Source organism: Arvicola amphibius, chromosome 17, assembly GCF_903992535.2.
Source record: "Arvicola amphibius chromosome 17, mArvAmp1.2, whole genome shotgun sequence".
Taxonomy (NCBI): domain Eukaryota; kingdom Metazoa; phylum Chordata; class Mammalia; order Rodentia; family Cricetidae; genus Arvicola; species Arvicola amphibius.
This window is the reverse complement of record NC_052063.2, coordinates 256396-281822: the sequence shown is the minus strand read 5'-3', so window position 1 is coordinate 281822 and position 25427 is coordinate 256396. Positions and strand designations below refer to the sequence as shown.

At 36.3% G+C, this 25427-nt stretch overlaps 3 protein-coding genes and 1 pseudogene across 3 annotated transcripts; 3 read left to right on the top strand and 1 right to left on the bottom strand.

Annotated features, from left to right (window-relative positions):
• Nucleotides 1–3484: 3484 nt before the first annotated feature.
• Nucleotides 3485–4426, top strand: LOC119803434 (olfactory receptor 4C12-like). Its single transcript, XM_038314738.1, has one exon. The coding sequence runs from the start codon at nt 3497–3499 to the stop codon at nt 4424–4426; it is 930 nt and encodes a 309-aa protein (XP_038170666.1). The 5' UTR covers nt 3485–3496.
• A 9350-nt stretch (nt 4427–13776) lies between these two features.
• LOC119803433 (olfactory receptor 4C46-like) lies at nt 13777–14706 on the bottom strand. The gene has a single exon (XM_038314737.1). It carries the CDS (start codon nt 14704–14706, stop codon nt 13777–13779), a length of 930 nt encoding a protein of 309 aa, XP_038170665.1.
• An 8422-nt stretch (nt 14707–23128) lies between these two features.
• LOC119803661 (olfactory receptor 4C45-like) lies at nt 23129–24052 on the top strand. Its single transcript, XM_038315069.1, has one exon. It carries the CDS (start codon nt 23132–23134, stop codon nt 24050–24052), a length of 921 nt encoding a protein of 306 aa, XP_038170997.1. The 5' UTR covers nt 23129–23131.
• Nucleotides 24053–24544: 492 nt separating this feature from the next.
• On the top strand, nt 24545–25260 carry LOC119803660 (annotated as a pseudogene).
• Nucleotides 25261–25427: the final 167 nt, after the last annotated feature.

The following is a 25427-nucleotide window of genomic DNA, read 5'->3' as shown; positions in this document are numbered from 1 at the left end:
AATGGTAGTTGATTTCTCTCCTTTTGGATATTGCTTCTCCTTGTATATTTATATAAGAAAGGTGAGATGCAGAGGCAGAGAATACCAGTGTTATAGAGTTTAGCATACCTAGGCTGTTATTGTTTTCTGTCATTGGCTGATAAGCTTTGGTTGCCTGAAATTCACCTTCATTCCTTCATTCCTCAACTTTATGTATAAGTTGACAAAATACAAGATACCCAGGGATTTCTAATGTAGGGCAGTTCTGGAGGTTTGTGGACTGGAAATCTAAACTCATTACCATCTGGCTTTCTTTTGTAGCTGAGCAGAGGACTGTGGAGGATTTCTTATGTACATAGGTGATGGTTTTAAGGCACTAGCCCACTTCTCTTAACTCTGGCAATGTTGACCTTCAAAGGAAACTGATCTGCCTTGGAGACACAGACACTGAGTAAATGCTAAAAAGAGAGACAGACATCTTGGATTTGGATACAGGAACCTTTACATTTTACTACTGGGACTTTAGGTAAGTTCTTTATCTTCCATCCATAGTCCAGTCTTCTTTTCTTTAAAATTCACACTTAAAATGTCTAAGTCTTTTGATATTGTTGTGAGGAATATGTGAAACACTACACACATATCACTTAGTATTGTGCCAATTGCATGGCAGGTACTCAGTGAAAGATTATCTCACAGGAAGCTTGTGCAGAACATGCAAGCCTCAGCATGCTGCCACAAATGAGAAAAAGCAGAGCACAACAAAGGGTTCATGCCCAAATATCTGAGCACAGGAATTAAAGTAGTGACCAGATTTTCTCAGTGTGAGATGAGGTTGCTCATTTACATCCTCGCCTCTCCATTGCAGTCTTTCCTATTATGGAAGACCAGTCTCTTCTTGCTCCTCTGCAAACACCACATGTATGCTATTAGATTTTGAGCCAGGGCAGGGAATGAAACTCATCCATTACTTTAAGATGAATTGAGCACCAAAGACATCAGTTTTATCATATACTCAAATTTTCAGTTTGCCTTTGTGTCTGCATGCTGTGAGGGAACTGGAAGAATCAGAATACTTTAAAAGCATCAAAATATATACAGATTACTTGAAAATCTGCAAGAAATGGAATGATTAACCCAATGAGTCATGTTTTGGATGTGTGGTTTTGATCATGAAATATGATTTTGGCATTTACATTCTCGAATTTATAAAAACGTATTAGTCCAGTCTTTGTTATCCCAAGGATTAACTCCTCTAGAGAAGACCAGACAATTAGAAACACACTCTCTTTTATTCCCAGTGGTTCTTCTTCCTGGGAGGATTCTCTAATACTTCGGGCTATTTAGAAGGGAGGTTACAATCCTGGACTTAAAGATGTAAGGTCTACGTCTCAACAAAGTATTCTTGAGGTCGCTTGGAAAGAAATCTCTTTCCAGCAGACTTCAGTATGTATCATGACCACGTGTGATGGGGACAATCCATCGTAATTACCCTCCACAGTTCTTGGGTGTCAGAACACAAGAAGATATTTTTTAAAAGAAAAAAAGGAAAGAAATCTGAATCCCAGGAAAAAAATAAAAACTGATAATGAATGACATAGCAGTTTTAAATCATATTGTAAAGTTTGAGTGATATCTGCATTTTTCATCATGTAAATGAAACAGATTTTGTTATAAAATGAATTCAGGCTTGACTTATTTACTGTGCAAGCAAATTGTTGGTTAACAGGGTTAGTTCACATGAAAACCTATGTTTGATTATAGAATAAAAGACAATATATTGTGTGGGGTGGTCAGGGCAATCTCATCCTCTGTCCTGAGTGCCCATTCACTAGTGCTCATGCATCCCCTTGCATTATGCTCATTTGGTGAATTGACAAGCACAGTTTTATAAGAACACCATATTATATTTGGTTACATTCAGATGCTATTAGTTGGATTTCCCTGATGTGCCAATGTATAATTCTTTATAATTGTTGTGTCATATTTTACTCAGCTTTGAATATTCATTTTTTCAATTATAGTACTAAATATAGAAATCAAAGTTATTTTCTGATCATAAAATTAGTAATGCAATCTATGGTAACTTGGAAAATGATAAACAAAACTAAAGAAAAAATAAATCATTCATAATCTTATATTTTGAAGCAAATGTTCTCAATATTTTAAGTAATTATTTTTTTCTTTATGTTTTGAATTGCTCTGAAACATTATTATGCTTTTATACTTTTGTGTGTGTGTGTGTGTGTGTGTGTGTGTGTCTATTTGTGGGTATGCATACATGCGAGTGAAGGTTTCTGTAATAAGAGAAATTCAGATTTATCTGGAGCTGGAATTGTATTTGATTGTGAACCACCTGTCATGGATACTAGGAACTGAACCAAGGTCCTCTGCAGGAGAAGCATGCTCTCTTAACCACTGAGCAGTGCCTTCAGCTTCTACCTTATTTTTGATTAACATGTAATAATTACACATATTGATGGGTCACAATGTGTTTATCAACACATATACACAGTATGTCATGATCAAGTCAGGGTCATTAATATTCCCTTCTTACTATCAGCTCTGTATTTGGAGACATTGAACTCCTCTCAGCTCTTCATAAAACATATAATACATTATTATCAACTGTAGTTATCCAACTGTGCTGTGGAGCATATACCAGCATTGTCTTTGGGTATGTAATTGTTTGGTGCGTGTTCTTGAACACCTTGGTTTCCATTTCTACTTGTACCTTTGGATTAATGCTTGTTTTAGAACCCAGTTACGTGAGATAATATATATATAGCATTAATATTTGACTTATTTCAATTAAAATTTCCTCCATTTCTGCAAGGATGTGAAGAAAAGGGAACAAATATGCTTGTGTTTTAACATCAATGAATAATAGTCTATATAAAATTTTATGTGAACCTTCAAAATTTAATTTTATTCCTGAATTACACATATTAGTATTTGAATAGACTTTTCAAATACTAATTACACTGTTATTATCACTAACTTTTTACTTCTATTAAATTTTCATAACTAGAACTGGTGTTTAAGTACTATTTTATGTTTGTAAATTACCTTATTCCATATATATATACATACTTATATATATATGGGATATATATTTATATGTATATATGTGTATATATAAGATATATATGTGTATGTGTGTGTGTCTTGTTAATCTCCAAAATTTTGCTGCTAATGATTGCTCTGTTCTATAATTCTGATGTAAAAGTGAAGTTTGCAATTGTTTCCCTGACTGCAGAAAATGAGATCCTTTCTTCAGTGTGTTCTTTGTCTTTTAAAAATTCTTTTGAATTAAAAAAAAATAAAGACTAGGAAAGTCAACTTAGAAAATGTTTGACCTGTTTTTATAAAATTTTGGGCAGACTAATTCTAATGTATGACATGGTTGAATTCTGAAGATTAGAGTTTGTGAGTATAATTACGTTAAAATTTTCTCCTTTTTTTCCTGAAGATAAAATATTTCTTTTTGAATTTTGAAAGAATTAACCATACTGCACAGATGGAGAATAAAAGGAATGTGTCTGAATTCATCTTGATAGGTCTTACACAAAACCCCCAAGTGCAGAAAGTAGTGTTTGTGACATTTTTGGTTCTGTACATGGTAACAATTTCAGGCAACCTTCTCATTGTGGTCACCATCATCCTCAGCCGGGCTCTGAGTTCCCCCATGTACTTCTTCCTGAGCCACCTTTCCTTGATAGATATGATTTACACTTCCTCTTCAGCTCCAAAGTTGATTGTGGACTCCTTTCAAGAGAACAAAGTCATCTCCTTTAATGGATGCATGGCGCAAGTCTATGCAGAACACATTTTTGGTGCAACTGAGATCATTCTCTTGACAGTGATGGCCTATGACCGCTATGTGGCCATCTGCAAACCTCTGCACTATATGACCATCATGAGCTACAAGCTATGCTTTCTTCTGGTGGGAGTGGCCTGGACCGGAGGGTTTCTCCATGCAACTATTCAGATCCTCTTTACAGTCTGGCTGCCCTTCTGTGGCCCCAACATCATAGACCATTTTATGTGTGACTTGTACCCATTGTTGGAACTTGTCTGCATGGACACACATACCCTTGGTCTTTTTGTTGCTGCCAACAGTGGGTTCATCTGCCTATTTAACTTCCTCCTCTTGATGGGATCCTATGTGGTCATCCTGCGCTCCCTAAAGAACTATAGCTTGGAGGGCAGGCGCAAAGCCCTCTCTACCTGTGTGTCTCACATCACAGTAGTGGTTTTATTCTTTATCCCATGCATATTTGTATATTTACGACCAGTGATCACTCTGCCACTTGATAAGGCCGTCGCTGTCTTTTATACTATGGTGGCTCCTATGCTGAATCCTTTAATATATACCCTCAGGAATGCTGAGGTAAAAAATGCAATAAGGAAGCTATGGAGAAAAAAAGTGAGTACAGAAAACAATTAAACATGTCATTGAACTTTACATACAGAGGCAATACATGGACTCCTAGCTGAAAATTTTGCCCTTGAGATGAGAATGTTGACTGTAATTTGATATCATTTGGATATAGCTATTTCAGTAGAAATTTAAGCATGTGTTATTGCTCATATTTCTGTTCTCCTGTCTCATATATCTGTCATCACAACTAATTGCTTCTAAATTAGCAAATATATGTAAAGTGGTTGGAAATCTGAAACATCTCTATAATCTAAAAAGCCTAGAATGTTGGTTTGATAGTAATAACTTTATGTAATATTGAGATTGCTTATTATTAATGATAATAAAACTAACATCTGTAATGATCTCCCTTACTTGAGATTCTGGTATCCACATTAGTTCTTTGCTTTATAAATTTGTTTTCTATTACATATTGGTTATGTAGAAAAAGATATACTGCTTATTTTAGACCTATAAACCTTCTTTTTTATATTTTATCAGTTGAAATCTAATTAAGAGATAGACCACAAAGTATCCTTGACTTGAACAGATGAAATTTTCCCACAATGAATAATTTTAAGGTGTTTATGATAGAGGAGTAAAGATACCCTGATATTTTATGACAAATATCTAAGAAAGACATATAATTTTTAGACTAGACTTCTCCATGAACTCTAGGATTCTAATACTGGGGAAAGGCATAGTTGTTGTCCATTGAATAATGAAGTTCATTCTGTTTTCTAAGGCCTGGATAGTTGCTAGTACAAAATAAACTCCTTTGATAAGTTAACAAGATTCAAACCTTCCACTGGGATGATGATGATGATGATGATGATGTGTGTGTGTGTGTGTGTGTGTGCGTGCGTGCATGCGTGTGTGTGTGTGTGTGTGCGTGTGTGTGTGTGAGAGAGAAAGAGAGAGAGAGAGAGAGAGAGAGAGAGAGAGAGAGAGAGAGAGAGAGAGAGAGAGAGAGAGAGAGAGAGAGAGAATGTGCATGCACATACACATCACTGAGACTGGTAAACAGGAAATTTGTCTTGCATTGATAGCCTAAGCTTCAGAGGACTGATACTGGCAGAACATTCTCATCACAAAGCAGACCAACAGACTTGGGAAACTGAAGGGTCCTAGTGTAATTACCGAAATCTGCCTACAGAGGTAACAAAAAAATTAGTCATAACCTGCCCATGAAGATACCAACGAATTCAGTAAAATTAGCTTCAGTAGATATTTCCTCTGTTGCACAAACATACAAATTGTTGGAAACTACAGTCAGAATTAAATGCAAACAGAACCACACTGAGATCTGGAAGAGATATGCCATAAGTTTTTGATTAGGCATTTTCTGGTATGTTATTAATCCTCCACTAAAAATGTACAGACAGATGATGAACCATTATTTAGAGGTGGTTTGTAGAAGAGATGCAAATATTGCACTGCACACTCAAGTGTGAAGGCTTAGTGTCCTTCATAAAACATGTTAATAAATAAGACATGAATAAGCAGGAGTTAGACCCTGGCAACAGAAGGTGAGACAGTACTGTTCTAGGGAGAAAAGAGTAAGAGGCAAATAAGATATTGATAGCAGAGAGGGACAGTTAAAACCAGAATTAATAAAAGTTGTTGTGGGATAATCTCTTTGTACACTGTATGAAGATGTTCCTGTTTTATTCTGATTGGTTTAATAAAGAGCAGAATGGATAATAGCTAGGCAGGAGAGAATAGGCACAACTTTCAGAGAGAGACAGGAACTCTCAGAGGAATCTGAGGCATGGGAAATTTGCCAGCGAGACATACAGAAGTTAGATGTACAGTAAGGAGGACAGGTAATAAATGAGTCATGTGGCAGAATGTAGATTAATATAAATGGGTAAATTTAAGATTTAAGATCAGAACAAGCTTAAGGCCAAGAATTCACAATTAATAAAAAGTTTCCATGTCATTATTGGGTAGCTGGAGTCTAAAAGAAAAATCTGACTACAAAAGGTGAATGAAAATCAGTCTTGGGGCTGGAGAGATGGCTCAACGGTTAAGAGCATTGCCTGCTCTTTCAAAGGTCCTGAGTTCAATTCCCAGCAACCGCATGGTGGCTCACAACCATGAGGTCTGGTGCCCTCTTCTGGCCTGCAGACATACACACAGGCAGAATATTGTATACATAATAAATAAATAAATATTAAACAATATAGTTAAAAAAGAAAGTCTGTCAGAAGTACAATGTGTGTGTGTTGTGTGTGTGTGTTTATCAATAAAATTAACCCCTAACACCAGGGTGCCTAATATATTTGAGAGTGACAGGTAGAAATGCAGTCTGGTAGGTGCTGGGAACAACTCTATGCTGCTCTCAGTCTATCCTCTGGTTGTAAATAAGCTAATACAGATTGTCTGTTTGGATAGAAAAGAGGTTAGTTTTAAATTTTAACATGCTCTTATGGTTCTTTTTTCTTAAATATTTTTCATACAGTATATTTTGATCATATTCTTTCTCTTCCACAACTCCTTCCAGATCCTTTCCATCTTCCTACCCACCCAACTACATGTTCTTTCTCTCTCTCTCTCTCGTAAGAGTCCTAAATGCAAACAAAAATACAAAACAGACAAGCAAACAAAAAATAATAAGACAAACCAAACAAAACCAAAAAGCATATAAAGCATACAAAACCAAACAAAATAATGGAGTGTGTTTTGTGTAGGCCAGCTACTCTGGGCATGGGTTATTCCCTGGAACATAGTTGATATACCCAGTGACACTTTATTGGAGAAAACTGATTTTCCCTTTTCCAGTAGGTATTACTTGCAAATAATTTCTTGTTTAGAAGGAGAAATTTGTGTCCTCTTCCTCTTGTCAATGATAAAATATTTTTTTTTCTGGTTTGGTCCTGTGAGGTCTTGTGCTTCCTCTTATGGTGCTTCACTGACGTGTCTGGATGGGCCAATAGGAGACAATAATGAGATCCTTGCACTCTGCACTTACTCATGTGTGTTTGTTTGCCTTCTATTTCCCTGGGATTCTCTTCTCTTTTTTTTCTCATTTTTTTATTCGAGATTTCCATCTACTCCCCCTTCCCTCCCCTCCCTTCCACCCATACCCCCACTCCACCCCTCTCCAAAGACAAAGAGCCATCAGGGTTCCCTTCACTATGTTAAGTCCAAGGTCCTCCCAGCTCCCCCTAAGTCCAGGAAGGTGAGCAATCAAACTGACAAGGCTCACAGTGAGCCCATCCATGCTGTAGAGTTCATGTTCATTGCCGTTGTCCTTGGTTTCTCAGTCCTCCTCCACCGTCAGCCACATTCAGAGAGTCCGGTTTGGTCCCCTGTTCCATCAGTCCCATTCCAACTGGACTTGGTGGTCTCCCGTTAGATCTGTTCCACCGTCTCAATGGGTAAAAGCACTCCTCGCGGTCCTGGCTTCCTTGCTCATGATCTCCCTCCTTTTGCTCCTCATCAGGACCTTGAGAGCTCAGTCTGGTGCTCCTATGTGGGGCTCTGTCATTTTCTCCATCCAATGCCAGGTGAAGGTTCTATGGTGATATGCAAGAACTTCAAAACAGTGGCTCATCAGATACCTACAAGGAGGCTTGAAACAAGCAGATGTTGTTTGAATACCATGGTGGGTCACTTTGACCGGAGCTGGCACAGTTTCTTGGGAATGTTTATGACTTTACTGTACTGCATTCACTCTCCCTTAGTCAGGTCCTGTCTAAAATGTAGTTCTTTCTCAAAATGGAGTTTTGAGAAGGTCTGCTCCTTTGGCACTGGTCTTCAGGCAAGATTTATTTATTAAAATGCAAATAATATACCACAATAGCCAATAGTGCAGTTTCAGAGTGAATGCTGGCAGGAAGAACTGCTGTTATGGTTCAAATCAAAGATAGAAAAAAATGGCTAGTGTCTCAGATCAAAGAAAGTCAGCCTGATGGGGAAATTTATTTATTGTATTGTCTTTTTGATGTTTGCAGACCTTTAATTGATTGGATGAGTTTCTTCCATTGAATAAGAAAATTTTTGTACCTTATCCATACAGATCTCTTATTCTCCAATGATATAAACCAGAAACTGTTTTATTTATGACTTTTTTTAGCATTAATCCTATATCAAGATCTTTTGTTTATAACTAGTACATATTTTATTTATTTATTATTTTTACATACCAAACCCAGTTCCCCCTCCATTTTCTCCTACTGTTCTCCCACATTTCCCTCACCCCACCCCCTATCTGTTCTTCAGAGAGAATAAGGCCTCCTCTAGGAAGTCTATTAAGTCTGTCCCATCAGTCTCATCATCTGCTTGAGGCAGGACCAAGCCCCTGAGCCATGCCTAGGCTGAGCAAGGTATCTATCCATTGAGAATGGGCTCCACAAAGTCAGTTCATGCATTAGGGTTAGATCCTTGTCCCACTGCCAATAGTTCCACATATTGATAAAGTCACAGCATTTTCACCTGCATTCAGGGGCCCTAGTTTGGTCCTATGCAGGTTACCCAGTTGTCAGTTTGGAGTCAGTGAACTCCTACTAGCTCAGGTCAGCAATTTATGTGATTTCCCCATCATGGTCTTGAATCCTTTGTTCATATTATCATTTCTCTCTATCTTTGATTGTATCAAGGAGCTTAACCCAGTTGTTGATCTCTGCATCTGCTTCCATATATTTCTGAATGAGGGTTCTTCTCCAGGTTTGTGTACTGTAGGCTGGTTATTCTTTTTCTTTATATCTGATATCTGCTTATGAGTAAGTACATGTTATATTTGTCTTTCTGGGTGTGGGATACCTCACTCAGGAAGAATTTTTTCTAGTTCTGTTCATTTTCCTGAGAACTTCAAGATGTCATTTTTTTCCTGGTAAATAATACTCCATTTTCTTTATTCATTCTTCAGTTGAGGGGAATCTAGGTTGTTTCTAGGTTCTGGCTATTGTGAATAATGCTGCTATAAACATAGTTGAACAAATGTCCTTGTGGTATGCGTGTGCCTCCTTTGGGTTTATGCCCCAAAGTGATATTGCTGGGTATAGAGGTAGATTGATTCCCAATTTTCTAAGAAATTGTCATACTGATTGCCGCAGTGGCTGTACAAGTTTGCAGTTACATCTCAACAATGGAAGTATATTCCCCTTACTCCATATTCTCTCCAGCATAAGCTCTAATCAGTGTTTTTGACCTTGGCCATTTCAATTGGTGTAAGATTAAATCTCAGAGTTGTTTTGATTTGCATTTCTCTGCTGGATAAGGATGTTGAGCATTTCCTTAAGTGTCTTTCAGCCTTTGGAAGTCTTCTGTTGAAAATTATCTTTTTAGATTTGTACCCCATTTTTAATTGGATTATTTGGTAGTTTGATGTCTAGTTTCTTGAACTCACTGGATATTACAGAAATCAGCCCTCTGTCAGATGTGCGATTGGTGAAGATCTCCAATTCTGTAGGTAGTGTTTTTAGTTTTGTTGACCATGTCCTTTGCTTTACGGAAGCTTCTCAGTTTCAGAAGATCCCATTTATTAGTTGTTTCTCTCAGTGTCTGTGCTACTGGCATTATATTTAGAAAGAGGTCTCCTATGTTAATGCGTTCAAGGGTACTTCCCTCCTTCTCTTCTATAGCTTCAGTTTGGTTGGATTTATGTTAAGATCTTTCGTCCATTTGAACTTAAGTTTTGTGCATGGTGATAGATATGGATCAATTTACATTCTTCTGCATGTCAACATCCACCATTAGTTGAATATGCTTTATTTTTTCCATTTTATTTTAATACAATATATAAATATTATATATATTTCTTGAATTATCTCAACCTATTCGTTTAGGTGGTGGTGCACAGGTGGAGGTCCTGAGATCAGCATTTTGATGAAAATGAAGTGAAGGAAGAGGGATTTGAGGGAAACTGACTACAGCTGTGGGAAAGGATGTGGTCTCAACTGCATTTGGCTTCATCCTGGAGTTTTGACAGCGTTGGGGTGTGCTACAGAGCTGATTTCCCTTGCGGACAAAGAATTAACTGTTTTTACCTCTATATTGGATATTTGGAGGCTCTGAAATCGTTATTTCTCTCATGCATTGTCTAGAGACATGTGGGCTATGAACTGTTAGTGATCTAGACTGGTGGTACTTGGAGTATATGTGTGCCAGCCCAGTAGAACAGATTTAAGATGGATGAAGCAGAATTTATCACACTCTGTATCTTCACAGCATTTACACTTAAATCATTACAATAATCATGCTTCTATTCTTGTTTCCTTCAATCTATTTTCAAGGTGTAGTTAGAGTAGATCATGGGGAACCCAGCTTCAGTGGGTACACATTCATCACAGTTCCTGCCTCTATGGCTCAAGGAACACCACAGAAGATGAGGTGGAAAGATCATAAGAGCCAGAACATCAAGAAGTCTGCTCTGAAACAATCTCTCATAGAAAACCTTTTGAATATTTTCCTTTTTTTTGAAATACTTTCAGATCAGCCTCATTCCTATGCATTCTCCTGATATCTTTATGTATGTGTGTTAAATATATGTGTGCTCATATTCTGTATGTATATAGGTACATGTGTATATATGTGCATGTGTGTAAGGATACCGGGGTGAATATTAAGTGTCTCCCACCATCATTATTCTTTCCTCTTGAGGCAGGATCTCTCATTGATCCCTGAGCTCACTGTTCAGCCTGACTGGGTGGCCAGTGAGTGCTGAGATTCCTTTGTCTCTGCTCCATCAGTGCTGAGCTTACAGAATCTTGCAACCCAAGCCCAGAATTTTAAATTTTTCTTTTATTTTTGAGATTAAAATATAATTACAACATTTCCCTCTTTCCTTTCATTTCTCTAAGCTCTCCCAAATATCCCTTCTTGTTCTCTGTAGTGAGGAGCTGCGGGCAGGCCTGCTTTTCGTCCCGCCCGGCTCCCGCATGGTTAGCTTTACACCCGAAATAATTACATGGAAACTGTATTCTTTTAAACACTGCCTGGCTCATTAGTTTCAGCCTCTTACTCACATCTTGACTAATCCATTTCTAATAATCTATGTAACACCACGAGCGGTGTCTTACCAGGAAATATGGCAGCTGGCTTCATCGCATCTCTCTCCCTGAGGAGAGGCACGGCAGTCTGCCTAACTTAGGAGAGGTGTAGCATCTGACTGAGCCATCTACCTCACTTCCTTCTTCCTGTTCTGTCGACTCCACCCACCTAAGGGCTGGCCAATCAAATGGGCCAGGCAGTTTCTTTATTAGCCAATGAGAGTCCTCCATCAGTTCTCTTTTGAATTGTCTCTATTTTTCACTGTTTACTGTTACATACATCAATGTGTAGAGATGTATATTCTTAAACACATAAATACAACCTGCTAAGTTTGTATAGTGCTACTGGTATAGTTTGTATAGTGCTATTTTCTCAAGGATGATCATTTGGTACTGGACAATCAATGGGTGTGATTTTCCCTAGGGAAGAATATTTCTCATGATCTCCTTTGGTTCTGGTAGGATTCTGGGGAGCTGGAATCAGGTCCTCATATTTGCACAGCAAGTACGTTTTTTTTTTGTTTTTTTTTTTTTTTTTGAGACAGGGTTTCTCTGTGGCTTTGGAGCTTGCCTGTAACTAGCTCTTGTAGACCAGGCTGGCCTAGAACTCACAGAGATCGGTCTGCCTTTGCCTCTCGAGTGCTGGGATTAAAGGCATGCACCACCACCGCCCGGCACCACAGCAAGTACTTTTGTAAGTGAACCATCATCAAACTCCTGACTCCATTTATAATGTTTTGGCTCATACCTCTGCTTCTTAATGTAGGAATTTTTTTCTTGGGTTGCCCAATTTTGTGCTAATGCATAATGCACTTCTACTTTCTTATCATTTATATTACTACATTATGAATTTATTCTTAGAATGTCCTAATGGGCACTAAACTAAATCAAGGGAAGATCTGGATTTTTCCTTATTTACCATTAAAACAGTAATAAATGTCACTGTTTCTGATAGATTCACTGGGCTCAAAGTAATTGTTGATTTGTGCATAAAAGACATAAAAGCTAGAATGTATTTATTCTGAATTTGTGTGTGTGTTTCTTTATGTGTTTGGAGCTGTATACGTCCATTATTTTTTCTATTGCTGTGATAAAATTCTATGACCAAGGGCAACTTATGGAAGAAATAGTTTAATTTATTTTATGGTTACTAAGGATATGAGTCCATTATGATTGGTAGGCATAGACACAAGTGGCAGATATGGCTGCAGGAGCAGGAAACTGAGGACTTACATCTTCAACTGTAAGGGGGAAGCAGGAAGAATAAACTGGAAGTAGGACAAAGGTATAAATTCTCAATCCCAGCCACAATAATGCACTTCCTCCAGCAAGGCTGCATCACTTCCCCAAAGAGTACAACCAATTGAGGACCAGGTGTTCAAGTATCTGATCCAATGGGAGACATTTCTCATTTAAACAACCACAGGCACAGGAGACATATACATTTTAAATGTACTTTATTTCTAATTAGTACACAATAATTGCACATATTTATGGGGCATTTCATGATACTTTATTACATAAATGATATGTAATATTATATCAGATCAATATATATATAATCTAAGATATATATTATGTCTTTGTACTTGGAACATTTAATTACTCTTCAATGAATATGTTGGAAAATTCAATTAATTGTTATAAAACTTTCATCACCCCCATGATGTTATAGAATGTAAGGCGTTATACCTCCAGTCCAGCTTCAGCCCTGTGTCCATTAACCACCAATGACTTCCTACCTTAAACCATCCCCAAGTATGAGCACATTTTAAAAAACAGTTTTATATAAGAAAATATTACCTAAATGTAAAGTGGTTAAAAGGGAATTATTCTTAAGAACATGAAATCTTGCTAAGAGCAGAGAGATTACTGAGGCAAAACAATCATTAATATGCTGAGAATCCGTGTTTATCTATATAACCTTTCTACTGTCATCTCTTCACGAAGTATAAATGGAGAAGAATGGCCTGAAAAATCAGTCTTATTCTGGTGACTGTTTTATCAGTCCTTAAAATTTTGGTACTTTCCTGTCTGTCGGTCCCTGAAAGGGGAAGAATGTCAGTCCCATCTTTGGATGGGCAGTGAGATTACATCATACCACGAATACTTATTACTTATTTACTTTTTATTACATGGAAATCATATGATTTCTCATACAAGGCTGAGTTATTGAAAAGTCTCAATTTTGTAGAATTTTGAAATATGTGAGGGGTGGATGTTGTCTTTTGTTATACCATTCTCTACTCTTTTTACTGCAGAATTTGTAAATAAAATGCGTAACTAATTTTCTCCTTATCCAATAAATGTGCTTTCTAAAATTATGGATAGTAGCTTTTTATTTTAAGATTTAATTTAATTCATGCTGTGCTCCAGGTGTGTTCATTCATTACTTGAAAGAACTTTTTTGCTCCCCAATTTCTTAATGGCATCTTTCATCTGAGCATTTCTCAAGGTGTAGATTAAGGGATTTAGCATGGGAGTTATCATAGTATAGAACATAGCAACTGCTTTATCAATAGATAAGGTGGCTACAGGTCTCATGTACACAAATATGCAAGGCACAAAGAATAAGACAACCACTGTGATGTGTGAAATGCAGGTAGAAAGGGCTTTGCGCCTACCTTCTGCACTGTGGCTCTTTAGGGAGCGTAGGATGGCCACATAGGAGACCAACAGAAGGAGGAAGTTTAGCAGACAAATAAAGCCACTGTTAGCAGCAACAAAGAGTCCAAGAGTGTGAGTATCGGTGCAGACAAGGTTGAGCAAAGGATTAAGATCACACATAAAATGATCTATGACATTAGGGCCACAGAAAGGTAATCGGAAAATGAACAGGATCTGTATGGTGGCATGAAGAAAACCTCCCAACCACGACACTCCCACTAGCAGGCTACATAGTCGTCGATTCATAATGGTTGCGTAATGAAGGGGTTTGCAGATGGCCACATAGCGGTCGTAGGCCATCACAGTCAGCAGGATGATCTCAGCACCTCCAAACAGATGCTCCCCGAAGATTTGAGTCATGCATCCATTGAAGAGAATAGTCTTCTTTTCACAGAGTGAATCTACTATCAGTTTAGGGGTGCTAACAGAGGAATAACAGGCATCAATAAAGGACAGATAGGCCAGGAAAAAGTACATGGGAGACTCTAACAATGATGTAGAAATTATGGTGACCACAATGAGCACATTTCCTGCTATAGAAGTGATGTAGATAAGAAAAAACACAGCAAACACAACTTTCTGCATCCTTGGGTTCTCTGTGAGTCCCAGAAGGATAAACTCTGTCACGTTGTTTTGGTTTTCCATTTTATTTCATGTTGTAGCTGGTTATATCACCTGAAAAATATCAATGCAATTTTTAATCTTTTAAAAATCTCCACCTTATTACGTTTAGTCTAAAAATCTTTGTTTTCTGCTTATCTGTAAATTTTTATTTATGTTCTAAGAAAGGTTCTAAATTCTTCAAGTTGTTTCTCATGTGACAACTCTCTTAGGAGATCAATATGAGGAATTTTTATGAGTGTGCAGGGTGAAAGACATCTGATTATACGAGTCCATCAGGATCTAACTTGTAGTAGATTTTATGCTAGTGGAAGCTAAGCTTTAACAAAGATGTAGATGTTGTGTGTACAGGCTGTGAATGCAAAGCTAAAGCACTTTCTCTATGTCCATGTGAAATAATGAAATTTAGCAGGTGTATGAATATGAGTGTAAAACTAAAGAGGAAATTGAAGAAGGAGAAATATTGGATGGTAATGCAGTAGAGTTGTGTGTGTGAGTTGGATGAGAAGGTCTGAGATTGAGTACCAGAATGGAATCCAGAGAAAGGAGTTCAGACTCTATTTAGAGTAGGTGACATAGATATTCTAAGGTGTAACTCCTGGGAATATAGAGGATGCAAGTGTTGTGGTGGAAGGCATAAAACAGGGGCAGAGTGTGAGAGAAGAGAGGAGGAGGTACAGAAAATACATTTTTCCTTGAAAAATGATATAATGAATTCTGACGTTTTATAGTCTAATAAAAATATGAACATTAAAAATCATGTTTATGAAATCTAATAACTTCACAATAGTACTACATACTTTCATGTGATTGAGCTTTTATGGGGCATGCACCCTGTTTCCTGTGCACATGTTTCTTCATTAATGTTTTTAACAAATTATGTGGTTGACATTATTTTGTGAATTTTTCAAATGAGTCAAGAATCATGAATATTAATGTTATTTGCCACAACAAGAACACTGTTGCTCAAATGACTGATCAATGAGTGTATTCTGAATTTGTAGTTATTTCCCAATTTTATTCTCATTATATACTTGAGAGATTGTCTCAATAATTATTTTAACATTATCTTAAAATTAGAAAATAGAAGCAATTAAATTACCAATTGAGTACAAAATCAAAGAATTAATAAAGAGCAGTTAAATGTACATTTTATGTTATTTTTATATCTTTATTATTTTTATTTAAATTATTGATTCACATTCTATACTGTTTTAATAAGTATAGTTTAATTAATTTTATTTAATCTTTTTATTATGGCCTAAATAATACTATTATTTTACTACTATTTTAAAGTAAATTTGTATAGAACATAGTATCCATTGCACACAATGACATTTTTCTATTCTCAAGTTTTAAGAAGTTTGTGGTATTGTATTTAGTTGCAGAGTCTTGGAATTTGGTCTTTTTCATGGTCACACTCACCTTTACTTTACTATAATTATGAAATGAAGGCTTTAAGATTGTTCTTCAAAATGCTGAAAACCATCCAACAGTAGCTATAAGGATATTAATTTTAGAACCCCAACTTCAGATTAGAATCCTGGTTCTTCCATGTGCAATTTCTTTTCTCTTAGGTGCATTTCTTGGAATCTTATGCTGTTATTTCCTCACCTATAAGGTGAAAATATTAAGATACATTTTATAGATTTTTATCAAAATTATTGCAAGGAATATATAGGAAAACATAATACAATCAAAATTAGAACAACACTATAAAAAAGTAGCCACTTGATAAACTCATGGAGAGTCATTACCAATATTAATCTTCAAGAGACAATAAACTCATGTTATCTATAGCAGTAATCTCAAAAAGCATTTTCTATTTTCATGGAATAAACCTTTAATAATTTATGTATTTAAATCTTCCATGCATACGGAATGTACAGAAACTTTTTTCATAATTTGTCTGGATGTTTTTCATTTGGTATTCCATGGCAAAAGCGTGGTCTTTGATTTTAAAATCCTGTGTCCTACAAATTCCTTAAGAATCTAAACTTCAATTACAATGTGAGAGAAGTTGAATGCTTAAATGTCATAGACTTAAAATGAGAACAAAATAATAATATATAAATGTATTTGAAAAGCATTTAAAAATAATTATCATCATATGAGGAAAGTAAGAATCTGTTCTAGTTATCAATCACACTTTGAAACTTACCTTGTTCATCTTAGGTGATTCTAATAATGTCTGGGAATATCCAAACACAATGTTATTTTCAAACTGAATTTCCATGTGAAACATATGCCACAGTTAGAAAAAGAAACACTTAGATAACTTGATGTGAAATGAAATGTTGAGTCTTTGTTAATACAAATCTTCTCTTCTAAAGTCTCAAAACAATGTTACAGAAAACTTGATATTTGAATTTTAATATATTTATACAGAGAAATGATTTTCAATGCAAAGGGCAGAAGGCAGATAGTGTGGATGAAATAAATTAGACAGATCACTCTTTTCATGATGAATCCTGACCTAGAGATATTAACAGCAAAAGCTTTTTACATCTTGAACTATACTGATATTTAAAGAGGGCCAACAAAGATGCAGAGGCATTGACTTGGTGTTTCAGCTGGGATTAATTATATCTTTTGATGGAAAGGATTTGTCTTGGAAGCAGATATTCTGGAGAGACATCACTAAAAAAAAAATGTTGAGTAGGGAATTGTATTCTCTGAATTGGAATGAAAGCTTGTGACATTCTCATGTTATCTCAGATTAAGAAATCAAAATGCTGTATTGGTATCAAAGTGGCATAACTTCAAGTTGGAAAACTGTTCTTATTTTTTATGAGTAACATCACAGAAGCAGCTTCAATTTTCATATAAGTATCAAAATTTCTCTGAAAATTAACTCTTTCTTGTTAAAGTAATAAGGTTATTAATGGAGCCTTAAAGGTACTTTTTTCCAAATGTTGGTTTTCTTTCAATTTATATCTTAATATATTTTATTAAAGTAGTCTAATTTAAGATTTACTAATTAATCTTTTATATGTTCACAATATATCGTAATGACAGCAAGCATACATAATAAAGAATTTAGTATTCTGGCTAACTGCTTTTTTTATATATAATAAGAAACACCTACCCTCATGGCAAATTTCACGTATGTGATATCGAATCATTAAGTACAGTCACTTGACTGTGCAGGGCCTCTCCAGGACTCATCTCTCTTAAGTCTTTGGCAATTACCTTTCTTCTCATATCATTGATATGGCTGTTTCCGGCACCCCTATATAGGTGAGATCACACAATATTTGCATTTTATTTGATTTCTTTCACTTAACTTAATGCCCTCCAGGTCAACCAGTGTTAACTCAAATGGCAGTTTTCTTCATTTTAAAGATGGAATGGCATCACACACACACATGCACACACGCACACCTGGAATCTCTTCTCTCTGCCACTCTATTCATTCATACTTTAATGGACAATTAAACTGATTCCATATCTAATGAATTACGAATAGTACTGAAACAATCATTTTCCTGATGGTCAAGCATGTTAAACACCTTCTTCAAATATTTATTTGTATTTATAACCCTTTTTTGAGAACAGCCTATTCAGTTCATTGATACATTTATTGATTAGGTAACTTTTCAATTTTGCATTTTTATATATTCTATATATTAGTCCTCTGATGCACAGTTTGCTGTAGGCTCTCTCTTCACTGTGCTGATAGTTTATCTCGCTTTGTGGAACTTTTTGCACTTTGCAATCACACTCGTCAATCCTTGGGATTATTTCCTGTGCTATTTGAATCTTTCTTCAGAAAGATGCCCTGTGTATTTCCCATCATTGTGTGGCTTAATTTTTATATTATTTTGCGCTCTCTTTAAAGAATTTATTAGTCCTAAACTATTTATATTTTACAATGACTGTCTATATCTATTTTTTTTACTGTATATGTTTAAGTTAGATTAAGTAAAGATTTGGACCTCTTTACTGCATACCTGCAGCCTTCTCTGACCATGTGAGTTAAACCTTAAACCAGCCACTTGACTCTATACATGATATTGGCTGGCTCAGGCCCACAGGCAGTAGCCTAGAACTGTATCACCTGAGAGACTGCAGGATTAGGAATCTGTGTCTGGCTCTGTGTTTGTGTGTTTGGAAGATTTCTTTTTAACATGACCTTATTTTGGCTACCATATTTAACAAACTTTCTTATAGGGCTGTCTTTGGACCTCCAACCAAAGTGACTTGGAGACTTATTATTAATTATGAAAGTTTAGCCTTTAAATTAGCTCTTATAACTTAACCCATAATTTTAAATCTATGCTCTGCTACATGGCTTACCTATCTTCTATTGTGCACCTCCTGCCTCATCTCTGTGTCTAACTCAAGAGCCCACCTTTCTTCTTTCTCTGTCTCCAAAAGTTCTGCCTAACCTCTTCCTCCCTAACTATTGACCATTCAGCTCTATATTAAACCAACCAGAAGGGGTCTTGATAAAGATATGTCTTTACAGTGTAAACAGATATTCTGTAACATTTACTAATTTTAGTGTTTTAAAATTATAGATATTAAAACCAGAGTATATAACAAGTAACTGTTGCAATTGTGAAGAGTTTTGAATTAATTCCACTGGCAGTGGAAATCTCAAAACAGCCTAGTAAAACTATGTTTAGTGGTTATTAGTGGTAACTCTAACAAAGATTTATAAAGAAAAGGAGAAAGCTGAACATGGTAAATTCCAAAATATAAATTTTGAGGAGAAAGAGTACCAAGCAGTTGAATGGAGCTAAGTATTGTGTTCAAGGAAATAAACAGATTAAGAAATAGAATAAAGGGAGTGGTGACCTCAGGGCAAGATCTCAACCAGCTATTTTTCCAACTTGCAAAAAGGAACTAAAGAAAAGATTAGTACTGGGTGTGGTGGTGATCACCTTTTATCCCAACACTCAGAAGGCAGAGGCTGGTGGATTTCTGAGTTTGAAGCCAGCATGGTCTAGAGATCCATTTTCAGGACACCCAAGCTTAGGCAGTGTTCCACCATCACAGGACCATGGCAGAGTGTAGGCAGACATGGTGCTGACCACATCTTGATCAGAAGGCAACAGGAAGTGGGATCAGACACTGGGTGATCTTATATGCAGTCCCAAAGCTGCTTCCACAGTGACATATTTCCAGCAAGACCACACCTACTTCAATAAGGTCAGACCAACTAATAGTAGCACTCATTGTGAGATTATGGGGCTAGTTACAGTCAAACTACCACATTCTACTCCCTGGCTCCTATAAGCTTGTAACAATATCATAATGAAAAATGTGTTTAGTCCATCTTCAAAAGTTCCTATAGTCTATCACAGTCTCAACAATTCCATAGATATTGATGAAGAAAATGGTTTATAATAATGTGAATATGCTTAATGGCACCAAACTAAACATTGTAATTGAATTTGTTAAATATAGAGAGGACCATGAATGAGATTGATGGTAAACAAAGGCACCAAAAGTTGACTATTAACAATACAGCTGGAAGATTTGTTTTGCTTCATTCATTTTCATATTGCTCTTGTTTAAATTCAAAGACTGATAACATCAACAGAAATATGATTACATGTGATGGTTCAGTGAGTTTGACGCCACCCCAGGAGCTACTGGAACCTTTTTTATAGAATGATTCTCTTCCCTAACTCTGTTCATATATTCATACATAAATCCTTGGATGTGTGACTTTCTCAATTCCTACTTATTGAGAATATGGCACTAACTTTAAGAATCAGTATCTTTTCTTTTTTGTAGTGAAGATAAAATTTTCATGCTTCTCAGTTACACAGGACACCATGTGAGGTAGGCAATCATCCTGAGGAAAAATGGTGTCTCTGACTTTTAAAAAATTCCTGTCCAGTAGCTAAGTGTCCTGTTTTATCTTGTTGACTGAATGGGCCATTAATGAAAATATCAAAATCCCTAATTCCTGAATACTGTCATTTCGATCTTTAAATAACAGTATCCTTTAACCTAATCACGTTTTTTTGTGATAAGTCCACTCTCTGAATTATAAACTATACTTAAAACTACTCCATATATTAGGCCAGCATCAATGAAGCTATAATTAACAAGAGAAATTTTTACAAAATTTTAATAAAGGAGCTTCCAAAAGTATAGCACTCAGGTCTTATCTTAAACTTTAATGTACATACCAATTTAACACTCACCCAAGTGCATTTCTAAAATAAGTCACTGCTAATGAAGTTTGTGGGCACCAAGTGGGAGTGTGCAGATGACCTTGACTCTGTCTTGGCTAGTATTTCAACGGAAACAATTATCAGTCCTTTGGGTACTTGAGAGGCCAAAACACTACCAGATCCTATATTATACTGGAAGTCTATTTAACAGTTGTTTAGAATCAAGGAAGAAGGAATTCCACAGGTTTTGTGAGCTGATGATTAGAGATGTGGTAACAAGATTTGTTTAAGAAACACTGCTTGGCCTCAGTGAGTTTATTCAAAGGTAAGTTACAGGAAAACTTGAGTTAGGATTGAAAGAAATTCTCTCTACACAATGTTCAAAGGCTACTAAGAAGTAAAGCAGGTGCCCAGAGTGGTAAAGGAAATCAGATCCTTTCTAGCTATTCTATGCATTTACACATTTCATAGTGCAATACACAAATGCTTTCTGCTTTAAAATATTTGGCCTTATTTCAAGTACTTTTAACTTGAAGTATATTTACATATTATAGAAACACATATGTTTATAAATATATCTCAGGAATAGCTATGTTTCAGAGTCAATTGTGACGATGGTAATAAAAATGAATGAAAATATGCACACTGGAGAACTGTCTAGAGAGATGTCAGTTCCCAGAGTCTGTGGGTAATTGTGCTGCATGTATTCAAAGGAGAAGAGACAATAAGTACACTAAACTTCAAACAAGGACATCTCTATATTAAACTACACTGTGTTGTTTCTTTACATACTTCAAGGTGATTCTCTTGATTTGAACAATTTATTCTTACTGAAGTGTAACTTGTAATATTATTGTGGATTCAAAATATGATAGTTTGCTATGAAAATTAAAACATGAAACACAGTAACATTAAGTAATTTGTAGGAATAATAAAGTAGGTGATATTGAGAATGGATGAAGTCACTTTTAAATTACTATGTTCAGTAACATCATTAAATACTCTGATTCTGAAGTTTTGTTTGTAACATCTTGAGGACTTTTCACCTTTTCCATTCTCCACACTGCTATTTTGAAGTTAGAACTTTAAGTTAAATACGTTGAGAATGATTAACGACATAGTCCCCATATACAGGCCCAATGAATAAAAGGGAACCACTCAGAGACTAAGCTTCTCTAAAAACCGAGTGTATTTTCCTCACTCATATTGTGGCTGAGGGGCCTTGATGATGACCTCTCCATCCAGAATGTGGATGTTATGGGAAGGAAATTATGTCACTTGCTTTTTGGTGGGTGTTGTGGAAAGAGGCAGAAAGGGGAAGAGAAAGAATAAAATCTCTCCTCATTTTTAGAAACACTGCCATGCTGTGAAAGTCCACATGTATAGAAATTAAAAGAAAACATTTTTGAATAACATCAACATTTCCACCAGTTATCAATGAAAACATTAAATTTACTGATTTGATTGGATGTATACCAAAAACAGAAAATCTATTTTCTTAGCCAGCCCTCTCCTAGACATGCTCACCTCATGTAACTCTATTACAAACAGTGAGTGCCCAGCAGAATTTTACCTAACCCTGAACATAATCCTAAATGAGGAAAGAGTTCAACATCTGGGAAAAACCTATGAAATACTGTGAGGACACAGAAGGACTTTGGAGCCTTTACATGTACAAAGAGTGGGATCATGAAAGAAGGGACGTTGGAAATCAGGCAGAAAAGCTGCTGTTCTAGAATTAATTATACTCAGTAGGCTGTAAAAAGATGTTTTCTTGTCATCCAGAAAGTAACTCTCCCTGAAGTTCTGTCTGCCCCTGGTTCATGTACCTCATATAGTACAGAGGAATCATATAGGAGTCTTATATCCAGTGAGGCTTTTGTTCTTTAGTGTCCCAATAAATTTAATGAACAGTGTGTTCCTAGACTTTAACATTCACATTCATGTGCAAATGTAGTTTCAAATAAGTTGAGATTCATATTTTCCCACAAAAAAATGAAGAAAGTCAAGTTTGAGACTATTCCTAAGGTTATTTTTTTAAGGTTGACACCTAACTTTCAGCCAACAAGCATAATAAGATTATGTTTGGTTGTGGTGTTATAATAAAGTATTAGTAGTAAGCTAACCTAATTCCCATCTTCAAAATTGCCTGCAAAGTGATATTAAGTGTAAAAGTAAATGCAGCTTTTCTATTTCAGCAGTTACAACAATGAGATAACAAAGTATTTCAGTTCAGTTTTACAATAACATTAATGAGACACTATCTTTTTTTCAGATGGCCATATGGCCACAGCCTGCACTAAACCAATGAAAGGATGAGCAATGTCACAGAATTTATCCTCCTGGGCTTGACTCAAGACCCAGATCTGAAGAAACTCTTATTTATTGTGTGTTTAATAATCTATTTGATTACACTGGCAGGTAACACACTCATCTCAGTCACCATCTTCATCAGCCCGGCCCTGGCCACTCCCATGTACTTTTTTCTGTCCTACTTGTCCATCATAGATGGTTTCTACTCTTCTTCCATAGCACCCAAAATGATCTACGACTTGATCTCTGAGAGGAGCAGCATATCCTTCAAAGGCTGCATGACTCAGCTTTTTGCTGAGCATTTTTTTGCTGCAACTGAAATCATCTTGCTGATTTCCATGGCCTATGATCGCTATGTAGCCATTTGTAAACCGTTGCATTACATAACCATCATGAGCCGACCTGTGTGTATATTCCTGGTAAGGGCTGCTGTAATCCTGGGATTCATCCATGGAGGAATACAGATTTTATTTATGTCCCAATTACCATTCTGTGGCCCAAATATCATTGACCACTTTATGTGTGATTTAATACCACTCCTCAAGTTGGCCTGCACTGACACTCACATTCTTGGACCTCTGATTGCTGCCAACAGTGGGTCACTCTGTTTGCTCATTTTCTCTATGTTGGTTGCTTCCTATATAGCCATCCTTCACTCCCTGAGGAATCACAGTTCAGAAGGTCGTCGCAAAGCCCTGTCTACCTGTGCTTCTCATGTCACTGTTGTTGTATTATTCTTTGTACCTTGTTCATACCTGTACCTAAGGCCTATGACTGCCTTCCCCACTGACAAAGCCGTGACTGTATTTTGTACCCTGGTGACACCTATGTTGAACCCTCTAATCTATACCCTCAGAAATGAGGAGGTCAAAAAGGTTATGAAGAAGCTCTGGGGTCAAATGTGCAAAGCTAGTGATGCATAAACTTGGGGATTTGTGTGTTTAAAAATATCTAGAGCTGTTTCATGGACACTTGTTCTCCTTAAATGATTAAAGTGATGACAGTGAATTATATCCTACCTGCACCAAATTTTCATTGAATAGTAATTATACTTCTGAATGGAGTTCAGTGTGACAATCCATGTAGATAATATATATGTGAAAATTGTGGTGATAAACATTTCTATCCCATTAAATGACCATGGCTTCTTTGTGTCATAAACCTTTAAACTCTTTTCTAGTTCTTTTTTTTTTTTTTTTTTTTTTTTTGTTTTTCGAGACAGGGTTTCTCTGTAGCTTTGAAGCCTATCCTGGAACTAGCTCTTGTAGACCAGGCTGGTCTCGAACTCACAGAGATCCGCCTGCCTCTGCCTCCCGAGTGCTGGGATTAAAGGCGTGCGCCACCACCGCCCGGCTTCTAGTTCTTATAAAACATATAATAAATTGTTGTGAACCATTTTCAGCCAAGTGTTTAGTATGTGCTCCTCTGATATACATGTATTTTGGTTTCTGTTATTCAACCTCACAATATTCCTTTGTTTTCTGTTCTCCTAGTATCTGTGAGCACTATTCTATTCTCAACTCTAATGGGATAAAACTTTGTGGCTTTTGCATTTGAGCAAGAACTTCCAGCATTTGGCTTTCTGTGCTTGGCTATTTCCTTTAATATCACATCATCCAGTTTCACTGCTGTAATCTTGGGATTCATCCATGGATAAATACAGATTTTATTCTTGGCGCAGGTACTATTCTTTGGCCCAAATATTATTGATCACTTTATGTGTGATTTTATGCCACTTCTGGAATTGGCCTGCCCTGAAACTTTCTTGGGCCACTGATTGCTGCCCATGGTGGGTCACTGCGTTTACTCACTTTTTGTATGCTTATTGCTTCGTCTGTGGTCAATCTTCATTCCTTGTTCATTCTTTTTTTTGAGAAATCACAGTTCTGAAGGGTATCGCAAAACTCTCTCTACCTCTGTTTAGTATGTCTCTGTTGTTGTCTTATTCTTTATACTTAACTCATATTTGTTTGCAAGACCAATGACCTCCTTTCCCATTGACAAAGTTGTGAGTGTATTTTTCATACTAGTGATAACTCTGTTAAATCCTTTAATTTTTATTCTCAGAAATGAGGAAGTCAAGAAGGTTGTTAAGAATCTCCTGGGTCAATTAAGGTCAAACATTGGTTAAAGAAGTCCAGTGATTTTCTGTGTTGATAAGGAATATTTAGTGACATTTTATGTAGGTTTCTTTTCCCTAAGTAATTTAAATTGACATAGTCAGTTATACTCTGCATCAGAATTAGAGTATGGATAATTCCTATATTAATGCAATAGATGCAATGTAATAACACATTT

Bases quoted from the DNA above. Each gene is read 5' to 3' on its own strand.
- LOC119803661 (XM_038315069.1), top strand. From the start codon at position 23,132: ATGAGCAATGTCACAGAATTTATCCTCCTGGGCTTGACTCAAGACCCA.
- LOC119803434 (XM_038314738.1), top strand. From the start codon at position 3,497: ATGGAGAATAAAAGGAATGTGTCTGAATTCATCTTGATAGGTCTTACA.
- LOC119803433 (XM_038314737.1), bottom strand. From the start codon at position 14,706: ATGGAAAACCAAAACAACGTGACAGAGTTTATCCTTCTGGGACTCACA.